A 17,119-nucleotide genomic window follows, 5' to 3' on the forward strand; every position below is an offset into this window, starting at 1 on the left:
TGGGCGGTGGGTAAGATATCTCCAATTTGGGGATCACAGTGCCCTATTCTCAGCCCGCGAATCCTGGGCAGGCCAAATTTCATTCACCAACTTTAGTAAGGGTAAGGGGTGTACGCAAAAAAAGAAAAAAAAAAAGTTGCAGAACTTTTCCCCCAACTCTTCGTGGAGGCAGGACTAAAGGGCGGTACCTGCACCCTGATTCGCAGGCGGCTGGTGTGGAGAGGCTCGGATTGGCGCGCGGGGCCCGGGGCCGGGAAGAGCGGGCGTGGGGGAGGGGAGCGGCCCTCCCAGCCCGCGGGATCGGCTCGCGCCGGGAGCGGGTTAATTTCAAATCCGGGGTTTGACTGCTCCAGGACGGTCACACTCTCTCTGCCCGCCCGCCGACCCGCCAGTCCTGGTCCAGGCGTTTCCCTCCGGCACCCACCTCGGAGCGGCGGAAAGACTGACAGACCGCCAGACACGCGGACTCCCGGGCCTGGGCGGGGAAAGGGTGCGGAGGAGTCCCCGCTCAGCCCCTGCCGACTCCAATTGTGAGGTGGACTGACAGGTCAGCGGGACGCAAAGGGACACGGCGCCAGGCCTGCCAGCACCCGGAGCGGGCTTCGGCGGGCGGCGGTGGCGGCGGCGGCCGTTTCCCGCCTCCCGCTCCTCCGGGGGCCGTGGAGGGAGGAGCTGAGCTCCCGCGCAGAGGGGCGGGGGCGAGCGAGGGGGAGGGGCTGGGATGCCGTGGTTCCGGGCGCGGGTTTGCCCGCGCTCAAGCCCCGCGCAGCTAAGGGGCGGTGCCGGCCACGGTCCGGCTTTCCGCGCCAAATTTTTAAATCGAAGGCGGAAGGTCCGGCCCCGCCCCTGGGACCGTCAACCAATCGTAGGCCCGCAGCTGTCCCTCCGATTGGACGGGAATCGTTGCTCTGGAAACCAGGAGGATGCGGTCCGGGAACTGTCGGGCTGGCGGCGAGCGGGGCGGCCTCCAGGGGAGGTGCTGTTGGTCTGCAGGAGGGGGAAGTACTCTGCGCGCGGAGCGGGTGGCGGGCTGGATGACCGTACCTGGTTGTTTGAGCAAAGGCAGCCTTCCTCAATGGAGTTGAGCATCGTGGTGTGAACCAGCCACCCGAATAGCGAATACATAGAACTCTGCATCTTTAAGGAAGTCTATTAAAAAGGAAAAAGAGTCTTAACCAGAAGGCGCTCTTTAAATGCCCAGCAGTAACCTTAGAGCTTAGGTACTGAATTTGGAAGTTCCATATCGCAGCGCCCCAAGACTACTGCTGAGCATGTGCACATATGTGCAAGGAGAGAAATTCGGGCATCTAGATGCAGATTCGTGTCCAGAAACTTGGGGTCCTGTGTGCTCAGCCGGAACCTGGGCTCCTATGCTCAGTCCGGAGCCCTGATCTGTGGACAGGTGGGTGCTTGCTAGTGAACTTGCTAGTGAACTCCTTCTCTAAAGATGGCAAAGAGCTGTCACTGGGAATTTTGTGGGTTACTTGAAAGCTCATGACAGAAGATGGTTTTTACGAAGAAATCTATTGATGTTGGAGTTGTCTGTCTACCCCATGGTGGGGCTATCTCTTCTGGAGATCAAGAATAAAATATAAATCCAGTTTGTCATTTTTTGTTAGTCTTTGTTTCGGTGGCCTCTTGTGTCCCTGAAGGTGAAGGAATTTTTAGCAAATCTACCGGTGCATATTTTCTCTAATTTTTTTTTCTATTTCCTTTTTTTCTTTAAGGATATTAAAAAATTTAATAGAATTGATTGGACTACTGGAACCATCAGGATTTGGGAAGGAACTACAGATTTTTCATTTTAAAAGAAACACTAAATGAATGAAAAATTAGCCGAATGGAGAACGAGAAGGTACTTTGTAGCTTTGGCATTCACTGTTGCAGTTTTAAATTTGCATTATCATCATGACTGAACTGTTTAATTTTTCATTCTCTTCTGCCTTATTGACATCAACCCTTTTTGGTTAGTTAGCTTTTGCAAAAACCCAGAAGGAAGGAAAATTTTAAGTTTTGAAGAAGGATAGGATTGCCCATGGTTAAAGTAATCTTTCTATTTTAATGGTTTTATGGAAGTTACAAAGAGAAAAGGTATTTTTAAGAATACAATAAAATTTGTTAGTACATTATGATATTTCTGAGGATTCTTAAGCAATTGGAATTCAGAAAGGATATTTGACATAATTTGATATTGGATTTGTTTTTGAGATAATTTTTTATTAATTGTCAGCTTCTTTAACTATTAGGACTCCAAATTCTGTCCATGAGTAAATATTTTGGAAAAATTACAGAGGAATTGTCAACAGGAGTATCCTGCTGGTGTCTAGCTACTGATAGGTTAAAAAGGTGAACTGAAACTTTACTAAAAGCTTTAAATGTTAAATAAGAGAATTAATATTGTTCTTGGCAGTGTGAAGCAAAGAGCAGTAGTCTTTAGCAAAACTCCATCTGTAGGTCAGTACCTCATGAGTGCACATGCTGGCAAGGAGTCCCTGCCTAGATCCATCATACTAACCGCCATGTGGGAACACCATACATGGAGTGAGAAGGTCCAGATTCCTGTGCTGTGTAACCTCCTTCAGCCTTGTGTCCTCTTCTGCTAAATAGGAATGCAAGATTCAGTGAAAATACATATGAGAAAGCACTTAATAAATCCTTAGGCGTCTTAGACATGTAACAACAGTACCTTCCGTGTTCCCAAAGTTTAGTGAGGAGTTAGTAGTTCTCCCTGTTCTTTCATATATTGCCATTTCAAGTATTTTCTTTAAAATAGATACAGCTAGGAGCAATGTATAAAGTACCTGGTGTCTGAAAGTGGAAGGAACACAGTCTCTATTACTCTTTATTTGTGAACAAGCCACATTTTCTTCATCTGTAAAGGGTGGATATTCACAAGAGCTAAATTTTTCTGGTTAGAAGACCTGCATTTAGGCACTCTGGATTTTGCAGATTCTCTGGATTTCTGACTATATGCTATCTCTCACCTCTGTCTGCTTGGCTCTCTTCCATGTCAGTTTTGTTTAATCATCATGCAGCACCCAGTGTAGCCATTATACTAGCTGGAAAATGGTTTCTGCCGTGGAGGCTTACTTATAATACTGTTTGAGATTATTATTTAAAATTAACAGGTCTGTTAGGGAAAGATGAGTAGAGATATATGGGAACTCTCTAAACTACCTTTGCACCTCTTCTCTAAATCTAAAATTATTTCAAAATGGAGTTAAAAAGTTATAAGTCCTAATCAAGTTTCTTTTTTTTTTTATTCTTGGAACATAAGATGAAAGCATTTGAATCCATGCTTTTTGCAAACTTGAAAGTGGAAAATTTATTAGAACAGGCAGTAGGTGTGAAATGATCATTGTAATATACTCCTTAATCAACTTTGATTTCATTAGATTTTTTTTCCTTAGCAATATTCTATTCATTGTATGATTTTTAGAGTCAAAAGCCATCTGATAAATCTTATTCTACAATGGATTTAACTATTTACTTCTTTTGAACCAGGAAAATCTCTTTTTTGAGCCACATAAAAGGGGACTGATGAAAACACCCCTCAAAGAATCCACAAAGGTGAATATAGCACTGGCTGAGATCCAGCCTGACTTTGGCCCTTTAACCACGCCCACCAAGCCCAAGGAAGTCTCCCAGGGAGAGCCATGGACACCAACAGCCAATCTGAAAATGCTCATCAGTGCTGTGAGCCCTGAGATCCGGGACAGAGATCAGAGAAGGGGATTGTTTGACAACAGAAATGGATTACCTGAGGCCAAAGACTGTTTACATGTAGGTTTTCAGAGGACCAGTAGAGACTGGGGATTAATGGGGGGGTTGGTTGAAAATATGAAGATCACTATCCTCAGGCTCTTCATAATAAATTTCAGAGCATCAGAAAGGTTTGAACCCCATCAACCACTGGGAATTGTGAACCTTTGAGTGATTTTTATTTCAGGCTTCCCTTTCAGATTTGCCAAGTATTCTACTGGGTCCCCCTTCCCCACCCCACTTTTTCTTCCATCTCAAACTTCGCAGCTGTCCAAGCTAAGCATGTAGATAAGTGGTGTTAGTCATCAAACACAGATGCCCTTAATAAATCTGTCAAACATTATTTCAGAATGAGATGTTATTTACCTTTTCCTTTCATAGGAACACTTATCTGGAGATGAATATGAGAAATCCCAACCAAGTCGAAAAGAGAAAAGTTTAGGATTGTTGTGTCATAAGTTCTTAGCACGATATCCTGACTATCCCAACCCTGCTGTAAATAATGACATCTGTCTTGATGAAGTAGCAGAAGAACTTAGTAAGTATGCAAAGAGTTTACTGAAATGGTTAATAATTAATTTCATGGATTTAACTCCTGCAAATGCATGGTTACATAGACAGTGTTTGTAATGGACACAAATAAGGCAACAGGGAAATTGTAAGTCTCCCAAAGTCCTCTTAATTAAGGAATAAAGGTGAATAGTTTCTAATTTCAGTGAATCTTAGAAGCAGGTAGGTTGTCTCTGAATCTGTTTCAAAAGCAGATACAACTCTGAACTTTCATCTTGGCCCTGTCCTTGAAGGTTAGATGTCTTCACAGTTAACAGTAAAGGCCAGCTCCTGTGAGTGGGACCAGGGTTTGTATAAGCGCTGCCACTCAACCACCATTAGTCTGAGGACTGATGAGTTTTCAGAGTATTTTGTGTTTCCAAGAGTTACTGTGTTAAACACCCTTTTGCTCTACTCTTCATAGACCTAAAGCTAGTTAGAGATAAAAAAGGGTCTGTGGCAAATATGGGATCTCTTTGGAGTTATATAAATATCTTAATCTAAAACTTGAAGAGATATCCTATTCTATCACTCCATAAAGAAAATTTTGCTCTTCTAATACATGTTTATAAATATCACATTTCATGTATTAATGAATATGTCTAGCTGGGTAGTACGTGCTCTTTAATTCAGCAGACAGCTATTGATCAGCTAGTATGTGCCAGGCAACGTCGAAGGAGCTTGAGATACATCAGTGACCAAAAAAGGGCAAAATCCCTTCTGTGAGAAACCTGCATTCTAGGACAGGGTAAGAGGACCAGGAGTTGTGGGGGTGTGCTTTGCAATTTTGAATTAAGTGGTCGGGTCAGGCTAATTGAGAAGGTGGCATCTGAGTCAGGACTTGAAAGATGCCAGACAAAGAGCTTTGAGAACATCTGGGAGAAGGGATTCCAGGCAGAAGGAACAGCTCAGGACTGAGGCCCTCAGGCCCAGTGGACTTATCCTGCAGGTCCAAGGATCAAGAAAGGCCACTAGGGGGCAGCCTTTTTGAAATAGAATTTTAAGCACTTTCCCTGAAAGACTAGATTTCATCCAATATTTAAACTTAAATCAATATTAAAAGTAAATTTCCAGAACAAAGAGAATCCTAACATTGTAGAATACTTATAACTCAAGTTAACTAGAATTATGAGAGTCAAAGAATTACTCATATGATAGCTGGAATGTAGGCAAAATTAGACCCAAAAAGGAATATACTTTTCAGTTTTTTTATGTGGATTTTTTAAAAACCACATCATGGTTTCTGCACTTTTCTGAAATCTCAATGCTTTGTACCTATCACATTATGGTTATAAACAGGCTGTGTGTGTGTGTATGTATGTGTGTGTGTGTGTGTGTGTGTGTGTAGGGTGGTAGAATTAATGGGTTAGAAGGTGTGGGATCTAGAATATTAGAAACTTAGTTTTGCCATTTCCTGGCTGTTCTTTGGAGGGAATTACTTAACTGGTTTGATCCTCATCATTAAAGTACAGATAATAAAACCTACCTCACAGGTTAGGACAAAAATTTCCTGGAGCTGTATGGCACATTTTAGGCCCTCAATAGTTGTTGCTTTCCTAATTTATATTAACTTATTTGTGCCCTTCGAGAGCAGGGACATGACTTTCTCACCTTCGCACTGTTTGTTAATTGTATGTGTCTCCAAAAATTAAAATCACATTATCCAGAACCTTCTGACAAAAATATATAGAATAAATGATTCTTAAATTCTAAACACATTATAAAAGTATAATCCTAATAACATACAATTGTGCATTCTTTGTAGATGTTGAGCGTCGACGAATTTACGATATCGTGAATGTACTAGAGAGTTTGCACATGGTGAGTCGCCTCGCCAAAAACAGGTACACGTGGCATGGGCGACATAATCTCAACAAAACTCTAGGGACTCTAAAGAGTGTCGGGGAAGAGAATAAGTACGCGGAGCAGATTATGATGATCAAAAAGAAAGAATATGAACAAGAGTTTGACTTTATCAAGAGTTACAGTATAGAGGATCATATCATCAAATCAAACACTGGCCAAAATGGACACCCAGACATGTGTTTTGTCGAGCTCCCTGGAGTGGAATTTCGGGCAGGTAAGAAATGGTACTGAAAAGCCCAGGCTGCACGGTACTTTTCGTAGGTCTCAAGAAGAGACCCCAGAGAGAACATTGCTCTAAATTAGCTACTGCAGCTTTGAATGTTAAAATACTGCAGTTGTCAGCTGGAAGATCAGGTGGTGGTATTTTTAGCCTTGCTACTTTAGAAGTCACTTGTCCCTTCATGAATTTTAATTCTCTAATCCTCATCCTTCTCCAAAGCTTCTGTAAACAGCCGCAAAGACAAGTCCTTAAGAGTGATGAGCCAGAAATTTGTGATGCTGTTTCTGGTGTCAACGCCTCAGATAGTAAGCCTAGAAATTGCTGCCAAGATTTTAATTGGGGAGGACCATGTGGAAGATTTGGATAAAAGCAAGTTTAAAAGTAAGTGTCATTGACTACCAGGGAATTTTGGACCTATCCATACAGTCTGAGTTACCAATTGATTTCCAAATGTATTGGGCATATACATGTCTAGTTATGCTTCAAAATTTTCACTTCTCCCCAGGATCTGTGATGGTACTGCTTTAGCTAAACTGTAGGATTCAAAGATATATATATAGTTTAACTATTCTTATTTGTCTGACACTCTTGCTTCATCTGATACTATAACATTGTCCCTATTTTACATAAGTAGAATTTGTACTGTCTGAGGTCTAAATGAGCAATAATTTGTAAAGTAGGATCAGACCCTAGATCTCTGCTCTTTCCACTGATGCTGAATTACAAGGGTATATTTAGTTTAGAAAATTGTCCCCTGAAGTGACGTGCAGTACGGATGGCATTTGAAAGAAGGATCTTAGTCAGATTACCTGCTGTCAGTATATTCAGGATTGATACTGTATAAAGATCAAATTACATAGAGAATAAAGGTGATAATGCTGGCAAATTGACTTGGGAGGCCTACAGCTTGAGAAAGCATACTGATACTACTGATGGGTTGCCTGCTTTTTCTGAGTCACCTGATGGTATTCAGCTCTCTATTTGACTGGTTAGTCACAGTTTTGGAAGCTATTCCAGGGACTGCAGATGTGTAATTTGCTGAATCTCCAGGAAATTCAGAACCTTCTGGCATGACTATGAAGGAGAATTGATTTATAATTTTTTATACTATCAAGATGGAAGGGAACAGAGAATAGTTTTGTAGCAAAACTCTTTAAAGTACATGAGATTTGTAGAATTAACAAATCTGTCTTTACATATAAGGATGACCTAAAAAATTACAAATTTTGTTGGGTACAGAATTTTCCACGTTTATGATATTAAATAAATCTTATTATAAACCATCACATGTAGAAAAGCAAAACAACACACTGATGCTATATTTCCATTTGTTCATAAAATTCTTCTCTTTAGAAGTTTTCGAGGATTGCTGATTTTTTTCATAAGTAGGGTGATCTCATCAAGTTATTTTTCCTTTTGCAACTTGTACTGTTGTCATTTCAAAATTCAGGGCCAGCAGTAACTGTCTTTTAAATATTCAAAACTACTCTTTTGTTTTAATTAAAGCAATATCACTAGAATAACTTAAAAGGAGTTAGATGTTTCTATCTGACATTGATGGTTGGGATAGCTCTTAAAATATACATGAATTTCTTAGGAAGCAAAATCCTTTGATCTTTCATTATTCTATTAAGCTGCATATATGCTTTTTTTTTTTTCCTAGCAAAAATTAGGAGGTTGTATGATATAGCTAACGTTCTGAGTAGCCTGGATCTTATCAAGAAAGTTCATGTTACAGAGGAAAGAGGTCGAAAACCAGCTTTTAAATGGACAGGCCCAGAAATCAGTCCAAATACCAGTGGTATGTACTTTTCTTTCATTCTTTGCTTCTTTTTTGAATTAATGCTCATCTGGATAGATTCTCCCTTCCCCTTCCTACCCACACCCCACATGAAAAAGCTCATAAATAAATGGTTAAACAAAACAAAAATGAGTGCTAGTATAGAAAGTTGGCTACTGGTTTCATCAGCAACCTGAGGTCTATAACCACCCTCCCACCCTGTGTACAGGAAGTAGAATTTGTGTGTGAAAAGATTTGATAAATTTAAGGCACCACAGAACATACAGTACTACTGCTGTATATGTTTGCTCAGTGACCACAACAAAACTTGTACATCAAGAATATGAAAGTAGGGGCTGGGGTTATAGCTCAGCAGTAGAGCACTTGCCTAACATGTGCAAGGCGCTGGGTTCCATCCTCAGCACCATATAAAAATAAATAAGGGTATTGTGTCCAACTACAACTAAAAAAAAAAAAGTTTAAAAAAAAAATATGAAATTAATGTATTCTGATTTCAACGTAGAAAATAGTTCTCCTTTCAACTCTGTGAGGCTGACCTCACATTTTAGATTCTACCAAAGATCCTCATCCAAAACTGCTGGACCTTGAAACCTTTGAAGTTCTAGCAGGGAAGTACAGCTACTCATATGCCCTTGACTAAAGAACCGTTCTCTGTTAGGGAAGGTTGCCCTCTTTGACCAAGCTTCAAAAGGGATGTACACGGAGCAGTGAGGGAGGAAGAGTCACCCACCTAGCCACCAGATCAGCTTAATCAAACCTGGTGATGAATGGGGTGACAAATGTCACAGCCAAATCACCCTCACATCCCAGAACCACTGGAAAATAGCAGGAACATGGGCCATGAGAGGAGAGGGAGACCTAGGTTGTAGTCCCAGCTCTGCCACTCAATAGCTGTGCGACTTCAGGCAAGTTACTTCTCTAAGACTCACTTTCCTCCCTGTGAAATGACTTTGCCTTTGCAGGCTGTGATCTCAAGGAGAGGTCTTTTGGTGCAAGAATTTGGAATAAAGGCTCTGGGGCCACACTGACCAGGAGAGTCAATGCCAGCTGAGAGACCTGGAGTCGTGGGTTAAAATTTGTGTGTCTGTGCTCCGATCTCTGACAGGGATGCATTTCCCTAGAAATACCTGCCTCCTGGACCTCATGTGAGGATCACTGTATTTCATGAACTCTAATACACCACTCATTATAAGACACACAATTTTTTCATGCACTAAAAACATAAAAATCAATAATGATTATATTCTAGCACACCACTTGTTGTAAGGTACAGTCTCAGTATCTACAGTTTCCACATCCAGGGATTCAGCCAATTATGGATCAAAAATATTCAAAAATAATTTTTTGTCTGTACTGAACATGTGCAGATGGTTTCTTTATCATTATCTCCCAAACAATATAGGAAATTCATACCAAATTACTGCACCAAATATAGTTATATAGTATAACAAATATTTATATAGCATTTATATTGTATTGGATAAGTAATCTATAGATGATTAAAAATATCCAGAAGGATGTGCATAGATTATATGCAAATACTATGGCATTTTATGTAAAGGACTTGAGCATCCATAAATTTTGGTGTCTGAGAGGGATTCAGGAAAAAATGCCCTGGGACATTGAGGGAGGGCTGTAAGGTATAAATTCATTGATACATTATGGAATAGTAGCACATTGTCTGTATTCTATAACTGTTGCCACCTTTATTTCATACCACAAAAAAGCCAAACCACCTGTACTTTAATACACTGAACTTCTCCATTTCAGGCTCCAGTCCAGTCATTCCTTTTGCCACCTCTGATTCGGAGGTAAGGCGGTCTGCAAAAGAGAACTGTGCCAAAAACCTCTTTTCCACACGCGGGAAACCAAACTTTACTCGACACCCATCTCTTATCAAACTGGTGAAGAGTATAGAGAATGATCGGAGAAAGATAAATTCTGCTCCCAGTAGCCCTATCAAGACCAACAAAGGTATGTTTTCCATAATGTCAGGACTACGATAGAAGAATTCCTTTTTATCTGATTGCTTTTAGCTTACTAGATCCTTGCAATAAGTGTTAAAAGAATTGTTTCAATATCCATATGTCCAACTCCTCTAACTCATAAGCCTAATTTATATATGAATTCATGAATAAAAAGTAATTTGTAGCCAGGTGCAGTGGTAAATGCCTGTAATCTCAGTGAAGCAGGAGGATTGCAAGTTTGAGGCCAGCCTCAGCACTTTAGGCCCTAAGCAATTTAGCAAGACCCTGTCTCAAAACTGACAAAATAAAAAAGGCTGGGGATGTGGCTCAGTGGTAAAGCACCGTTGGGTTAAATTCCTGGTACCCTGTGCTTATTGTTTAGCTGCCATGCAATATTGGGGCAAGGGCATGTTCCTTTGACTTCAGTGAGGTTTCATCTGCCTGAACATTTATTCTTTAGATTTACTCACCTTCTCCTCCTTTCTGTTTCACCAGCTGAGAGTTCTCAGAATTCTACATCCTTCCCGAGTAAAATGGCTCAGCTTGCGGCTATTTGCAAAATGCAGTTAGAAGAGCAATCAAGGTAGGTTGCAATACTCTTTAGGAACAGGATGGATTATTTTTGCATTGCATTAATAGAATTGCTTACTTTATGTGAGAATAGTCACTCACCTTAGAAAATGGAAAGATAATCATTTCCATATCTCCTACTCAGTCATTACAGGAAATATGACCAGTTTCATAGAATTGTGGCTTCAACCTCAGGCTCAAAATCATAGGACATTTAGGATTAAAAATGTATTTCCATTGTGTCATGTTTTAAATCTTATCTTTTAGTGAACCCAGAAAGACAGTGAAAGTACAGCTAGCAAGATCTGCACACAGCAAAACAGGGACCCCTCTGGACACCCCAACGAATGCTGAGCTGGAGCTGACGACACCATCCCTCATCCAGCCCCTGGGAGTGGTTCCCCTAATTCCTAGCCCATTGTCACAAGCAGTGCCTGTAATCCTACCTCAGGCCCCTTCAGGCCCGTCCTATGCCATCTACTTGCAGCCCACCCAAGCCCAAACCATGACGCCACCCCAAGGGCAGAGCCCAACAGTCTGTCCCATCCACTGCTCTAAAGCTACTGGATCAAAAGACTCCACAGATGCCACCAGTGAGCCCACCAAAGATGCCACAAAGTCCAGTGCCTCCTCCAGACCTGGAAGCTTGCTGCCAGCACCAGACAGACAAGGGACAAAGAACCGAAACAGGGAGGCGATTGGAGAAAAGGGCTCAAAAAGGGCTAGCCTGCTTGAGGACAATGGTTCCAAAAAAAAATTTAAAGAGGACCTAAAAGGACTTGAAAATGTCTCCACAGTAAGTACAACCTCCAATTGTGCTTTAAAATGTGAGGGACTGAGAAGAATTTGGTGGCTTGTGAAATTCATCAGAGCAAAGAGCAGTCTTTCAGAAGATAGGGAACTATTCTTGAGCATCCCATAATTCAAATGAGGCCCCAGACAGTTAAGCCCCTGACTGGGATGACGGCAGGTCCATTTTTAACTTTTGGAGGAAGGATTTACTTACTCTCTTTTTAAAGCACCACAGGTGGTTGTCCTTAAGTCCATTTCTCCATCACACACTGGAATGCAAACACCTGTCATGAAGGTCATAAATAATTTACAAGCAGACATAACCCTGAACGGATGGGTGCCTAGGGTTCTTCTAACTCCTGCTTTCTGAGTCATTTCCAAATATTTGTTTGATATCATTCAACTGGAATCTAGAATAATGTTACTCTACCTCAAATTTAAACCACCTTTTCTATTTTGTATAAATAGAAAAGTCAAGCTGATCTTGACAAATTGTAGGTACATTAGATGCATTGCTTTCTACAGGTATTGACATTCTAGATACTTTTTTCCTGGGTGGAGATTAGTACAGGAAAGAATTAATATTTATTGGATGCCTACCCACATGCCAGGCATCAGAGGTATTAGTATTACCTACTATTGTCTCATTATCCCCTCATAGGACATTTATATATGAAAGACATTATCATCAAATAAATACCATTAAAGTTAATCTTTCATTTTGCTCCTGCTGTTAATTCAAGTTATTTTACTTCTCTACGTCTTATTTTTCTTCACCTATAAAGAATTTATTCCACCAATTTTCCTGCTCACCTACTGCGTAGAAAATGCTCTGGATCAAATCTAACCCAGCACCTGCCTTTGGTGGTGGTAGCTCCTAAGTATTTGCCCTGTGGCCATATTACAGTTTTTGTGGGATTAAATGAATTTATTACATGATGATATTCATAAAGGGGTTTGTGATTCTTTTAAGACATCGTATCAGCTGAAGGGCATTATCTGTAACTATTGTTATTAAGGAAGCTTTAGAGTTTGTCAAATCTTCCCTGAGGATGGCTTCGTGGAAACCATTCAAAACACCTATTATCTCACACATTATCGTTTTGCTTTTAATGTGCATACTAGGGGAAAATCACAAGGCCGCCTTGATTCAATTTTCTGGGAGGTCCATAATCTCTCTGGGCCAATGGGTATGATTTAATGTTGGGCTCCCGTTGCTCCCTGAGTTATTCAGGATTAATGTTTTCAGTGTGTAGGTCCCCTGCTTCTTTTTGTTTCATCTCTGGGACTTCATTTTGAACCATTCCTTTTTAGCATGGACTGAACAGAAGAAAACGAGAAATTCATGTGTTCATTTGTTCAACAAACATTCACTGAGAATCTGCAGTTGTGGGGGTAGATGAAGACAGTATGCAAATAAGGACAGATGTATTAGTGAATGATCAGAAGGAGAAAAGATGAAGCAGAGGTGATAGGAAGAGGGGTGAGAGGGAGGCTGTGGCTAGAAGAGATGCGGTTCAAATGGAAATATGTAACAGCAGTTATGTGTAAAAGACCTAGCTCTACCCCTTAAGAATTCTCTAGGGCTGAGGGTGTGGTATCATGATAGAGGACTTATCTTGCATGTGTGAGTCTGGGCTCAATCCCCAGCCCTGAATTTTTTTTATTTTTTTTTTCTGCAGCTTAAGGTACCAATCAATTAGTAATGATTTTGAGCACTACCAAGCATCTAAGAAACAAAATTTTAAATCTTGTGATATACTTTCAGCTTTGTAGATTTTTGAATTCACTGGTTCCCCAGGAAAAAAATCTATTAAGAGCCAGATCAAAGTGTGGTCTGTTGTTTTGACAACATAGAGAAGAAAGGTCTGAAGGAAGACAAAAGACAGCCCCTCCTTGTAAGAGCTGTTTTTTAGCTTTCGTCAGCATGGAGCACAGTGAGGCTGAAGCAGACTTTTCAGGCAGTTCAGCCACCCATGGAGACTCTGTGTTCGGTGAGGTAGAGCGATCTAACAGGCAGAGTGGGAGGTAGATGCACCCTGAAACAGGGGCCTTTTCTATTTGGAGTATTATTGACCTGAAGCTTTTGGTCAATGACATTTGGGCCTTTAATATGAAATTAATCTGATTTCGTTTTCATCTGTCATTTTTCAACTGGTGTGCTTTAGTTTACATGTTATATAAGGCTACTTGGCATCATCAGAGTAAGCAATACTGCAAAGAAGTACCAGAAAAAACTCTATACTCACACAGTTCCTTTGTTCTAAATCAGGGGTCAGCAAACTTTCTGTAAAGGGCCTGACAATACATTTTGGTTTGGGGACATATGGTCTCTGTTGCACCTACTCAATTCTGCCACTATAGCAGGAGGGCAGCCATAAAGACAATAGACAAATGAATTGACATGGCTGTATTCCAATTAAACTTTCTTTACAAAAACAAGAGGGTTGGATATGGTCATAGACCATAATTTGGCCACTCCTTTCTCTGACTTAACATTGCTTAAAATGTTTTCTTTGACTATTAGTCCCTTAACAGCTTACCAAAAACTTAATTGCCAAATAGTCTGGGAAATGCTACATGCAGTATACCCCACTTAGAGATTAATAATGCATGCTATCATTAAAGTTTCTTGAAAACTCTCTTTGTTTAATTAAGTATTTCCCAAACATATTTGACCATGAACCAAGTAATGCCTGTTTGGGTCCCCAGGAACTAGGGTTCCTCAGAATATTCTTTGGGAAATGGTTCTACATAATTTAAGAACAATCAGGTAATGGCCCAGCAGTGCCATATGTGGTGTTTACCTGCATTAAACTGGGTCCTGACAGCACCACATCATAGCAACAACCCTGATGGCAGGTGTTAGGATGTCAGTGTGGTGTGTTATGTGAGTCCTACCCCTAAGCAGGCTCAGATGGCATTCAAGAAACAGATGCTGGGTGCCGTGCTCTGCACCTGTCATCTCAAGCTACTTGCTAAGCAAAGGCAAGAGGATCACAAGTTCAAGGCAAGCCTGGGCAACTTACCAAGACCCTTTCTCAAAACAAAAAAAATTTTAAAGGGTTAAAGATGTAGTTAAGTGGTAGAACTCATTCCTAGTTTAATCCTTGGGCTTAATCCCCAGCACTGCAAAAATAAAGAAAGAAAGAAAGAAAAAGAAAGAAAGAAAGAAGGAAGGAAGGAAGAAGAAAAAGAAACAGAGGCTCTACATTATTCAGGACAAGCACTGGAAAGGTGGGAGGATACTGTCCTCTAGGAACAAACCACATGAGGCTTGATTTGATGAGAAAAACAACTACCGATAGATATTAACCTGGAAGAGTCACATGGCCCTTTTCTTCCTATAGGATTTGTGTAAGACTAAACCCTTCCTCTTTGTTTTCTAGACCCTGTTTCCATCAGGATACCTAATCCCCCTCACCCAGTGCTCATCCCTGGGGGCAGAGTCCATTTTGTCTAGTAAAGAAAACTCAGGTGCACTTTCCCCGAACCACAGGATCTACAGCTCCCCGATCGCAGGTGAGTGTAGGCAAATGACTAGTCAAACTTGAACCAGTCTCAAGTTCAAGTTCACTTATGCCTTGTAAACTTCTCAAATGCCTGTGCTTCTAAGATATCTTCCCCTGTTTTTCCCCCAGGTGTTATTCCAGTGACAACCTCGGAACTCTCTGCTGTTAATTTTCCCTCTTTTCATGTCACACCTTTGAAGCTAATGGTCTCACCAACTTCTGTGGCAGCTGTTCCTGTTGGGAACAGCCCGGCTCTCGCTTCAACCCACCCCATTCCCATCCAGAACCCAAGCTCAGCCATTATGAACTTCACCTTGCAGCACCTGGGACTCATCTCCCCCAGTATGCAGGTGTCTGCCAGCCCTGGGCCTGGAACCAGTACCATTCCTGTGTCCCCAAGGATAGAATCAGTTAGTGTCATACCAGAAAATGCAGGTTGTCAGCAAGGAAGGACCACCATCTATGACTCACCAGTTCCAGGCCAGAGCCAACAGAATGGACAATCAGTTGCTGTGCCAGGGGTACAACAGGTGAGAGTGTTTCTCTTTAATTTAGTACGGAAAGTCAACCCAGGGGTGCTCTATCACTGAGCTACATACCCAGTTCTTTGTATATTTTATATTGAGATAGAATTTCACTAAATTGCCCAAGCTGGCCTTGAATTTCTGATCCCCTTGACTTGGCCTCTAGGGTACCTGGGATTACAGTCGTGCACCACAGTTACCTATTAAGTCCCATATATTTATATCATAGGAGATTTATTTTTGCTTTCTTTCTTTGGAGAGGGAGAGGATGAGAGTTGAAAGCCTACCTTCTTTCCAGACCCATGTTATAGGGTTATCATGAGATAACCCAGTAAGATTTGTCTTCCCTTAGCAAAAATTATTGAGAATATATTAAACAGGCTTCCCTAGCCAATTTTAGAATATGCTGGTTTCCCAACATATGACATATCCATCCAGGCCCATCTTCCAAATCTGCAGGTCATATGTATCTCTGTGTGTTTAACTCCTTTTTCCATCTCTCTTTTCAATCAGCCCATTCCTGTGACACCCAAAGGGTCACAATTAGTGGCCGAAAGTTTCTTCCGTACCCCAGGTGGACCAACCAAGCCAACCAGCTCATCCTGCATAGATTTTGATGGTGCTAATAAAATGTCCTTTGGAGCCCTCTTTGTCCCACAGCGAAAACTGGAAGTCTCAACAGAGGATGTCCACTAATTGACAGATGTTGGCTTAATTTAATTTTCTAAAGAGTTATTTAATGGAGAAGATGTACACAGACTGTTTTGAGAACATAATCTCTGAAAATACTGTAAATACATTGGGGTTTCCTCAATGTCAAAGCAGATACCTGTTTTCATACTTATATATACATGCACACACAACCAAATATAATTGTATAATGCCAAGTTCAGCCATCAGTCCTATAAAATAAAAGTAAATGTTGAACTAAGGTATATTAACCTTGGGGTAGGGAAGATTCATTATTTCAGTTGTGCCTATACTATTATGCAAAGTAACTGTATTAAAGTTTACTTCCCTTTGAGTAAATGTTTAATATGCCTAACACAGCGTTCTCTTAAACTTTTTGCACAAAGACAAGGCTGTGTAATGTATAATGTTGTATTTTTACATAGGATGACTATAGCAATATTTTTTGTAATTCCTTTAATCCGTTGTTGTTGCAGTATGTCTTTGTAGAGTTTGCAACAATCCTCAATCAAGTCTATGGAAAATTATTTATAAAATGTATTTTTAATCATAAGTTGTTCAAATTAAAACTTTTCTAAAATGTAGTTAACATTTTTATTTGGCCACCTAGGGCACTGTTGGGAAAAAAAATATCCAAGAGGCAGATTCTTGATAAGGAGAATTCTGGGTTCCTCTTGATATTCAGAGTTTCTGCATTTCTCCCCACTTCCTGTGACCCTCAATATTGTTTAAAATTGTAAACTTGGCTTTGGAGAGGCTGTTGCTTGACCAAGGACACCCTGCGAAGTCCCATGTCCTTCCCACCCTGCTGAGGGACATGAGAGATGAAAGGCGGAAGCTGGGCTACTTCCTAGCCTGGCATGACT

The 17,119-nt window shown here is 40.9% G+C and overlaps 1 protein-coding gene across 2 annotated transcripts; it reads left to right on the plus strand.

Moving 5' to 3' along the window:
* Positions 1-287: 287 nt before the first annotated feature.
* On the plus strand, positions 288-16,837 carry E2f8 (E2F transcription factor 8). Of its 2 annotated transcripts, none has more exons than XM_005335948.3 (13): positions 288-547; positions 1,728-1,855; positions 3,505-3,783; positions 4,144-4,300; positions 6,077-6,391; positions 6,617-6,778; positions 8,061-8,198; positions 9,969-10,172; positions 10,661-10,748; positions 11,003-11,531; positions 14,917-15,049; positions 15,169-15,569; positions 16,077-16,837. In XM_005335948.3, the coding sequence occupies exons 2-13, from the start codon at positions 1,841-1,843 to the stop codon at positions 16,257-16,259; spliced, it is 2,604 nt and encodes an 867-aa protein (XP_005336005.1). In that variant the 5' UTR covers positions 288-547; positions 1,728-1,840; the 3' UTR covers positions 16,260-16,837. The 2 variants fall into 2 exon arrangements, with proteins under 2 accessions (XP_005336005.1, XP_005336004.1); XM_005335947.3 differs by lacking the exon at positions 288-547 and adding an exon at positions 937-1,402.
* Positions 16,838-17,119: the final 282 nt, after the last annotated feature.

This window comes from Ictidomys tridecemlineatus, chromosome 4 (assembly GCF_052094955.1).
Source record: "Ictidomys tridecemlineatus isolate mIctTri1 chromosome 4, mIctTri1.hap1, whole genome shotgun sequence".
Classification (NCBI taxonomy): Eukaryota; Metazoa; Chordata; class Mammalia; order Rodentia; family Sciuridae; genus Ictidomys; species Ictidomys tridecemlineatus.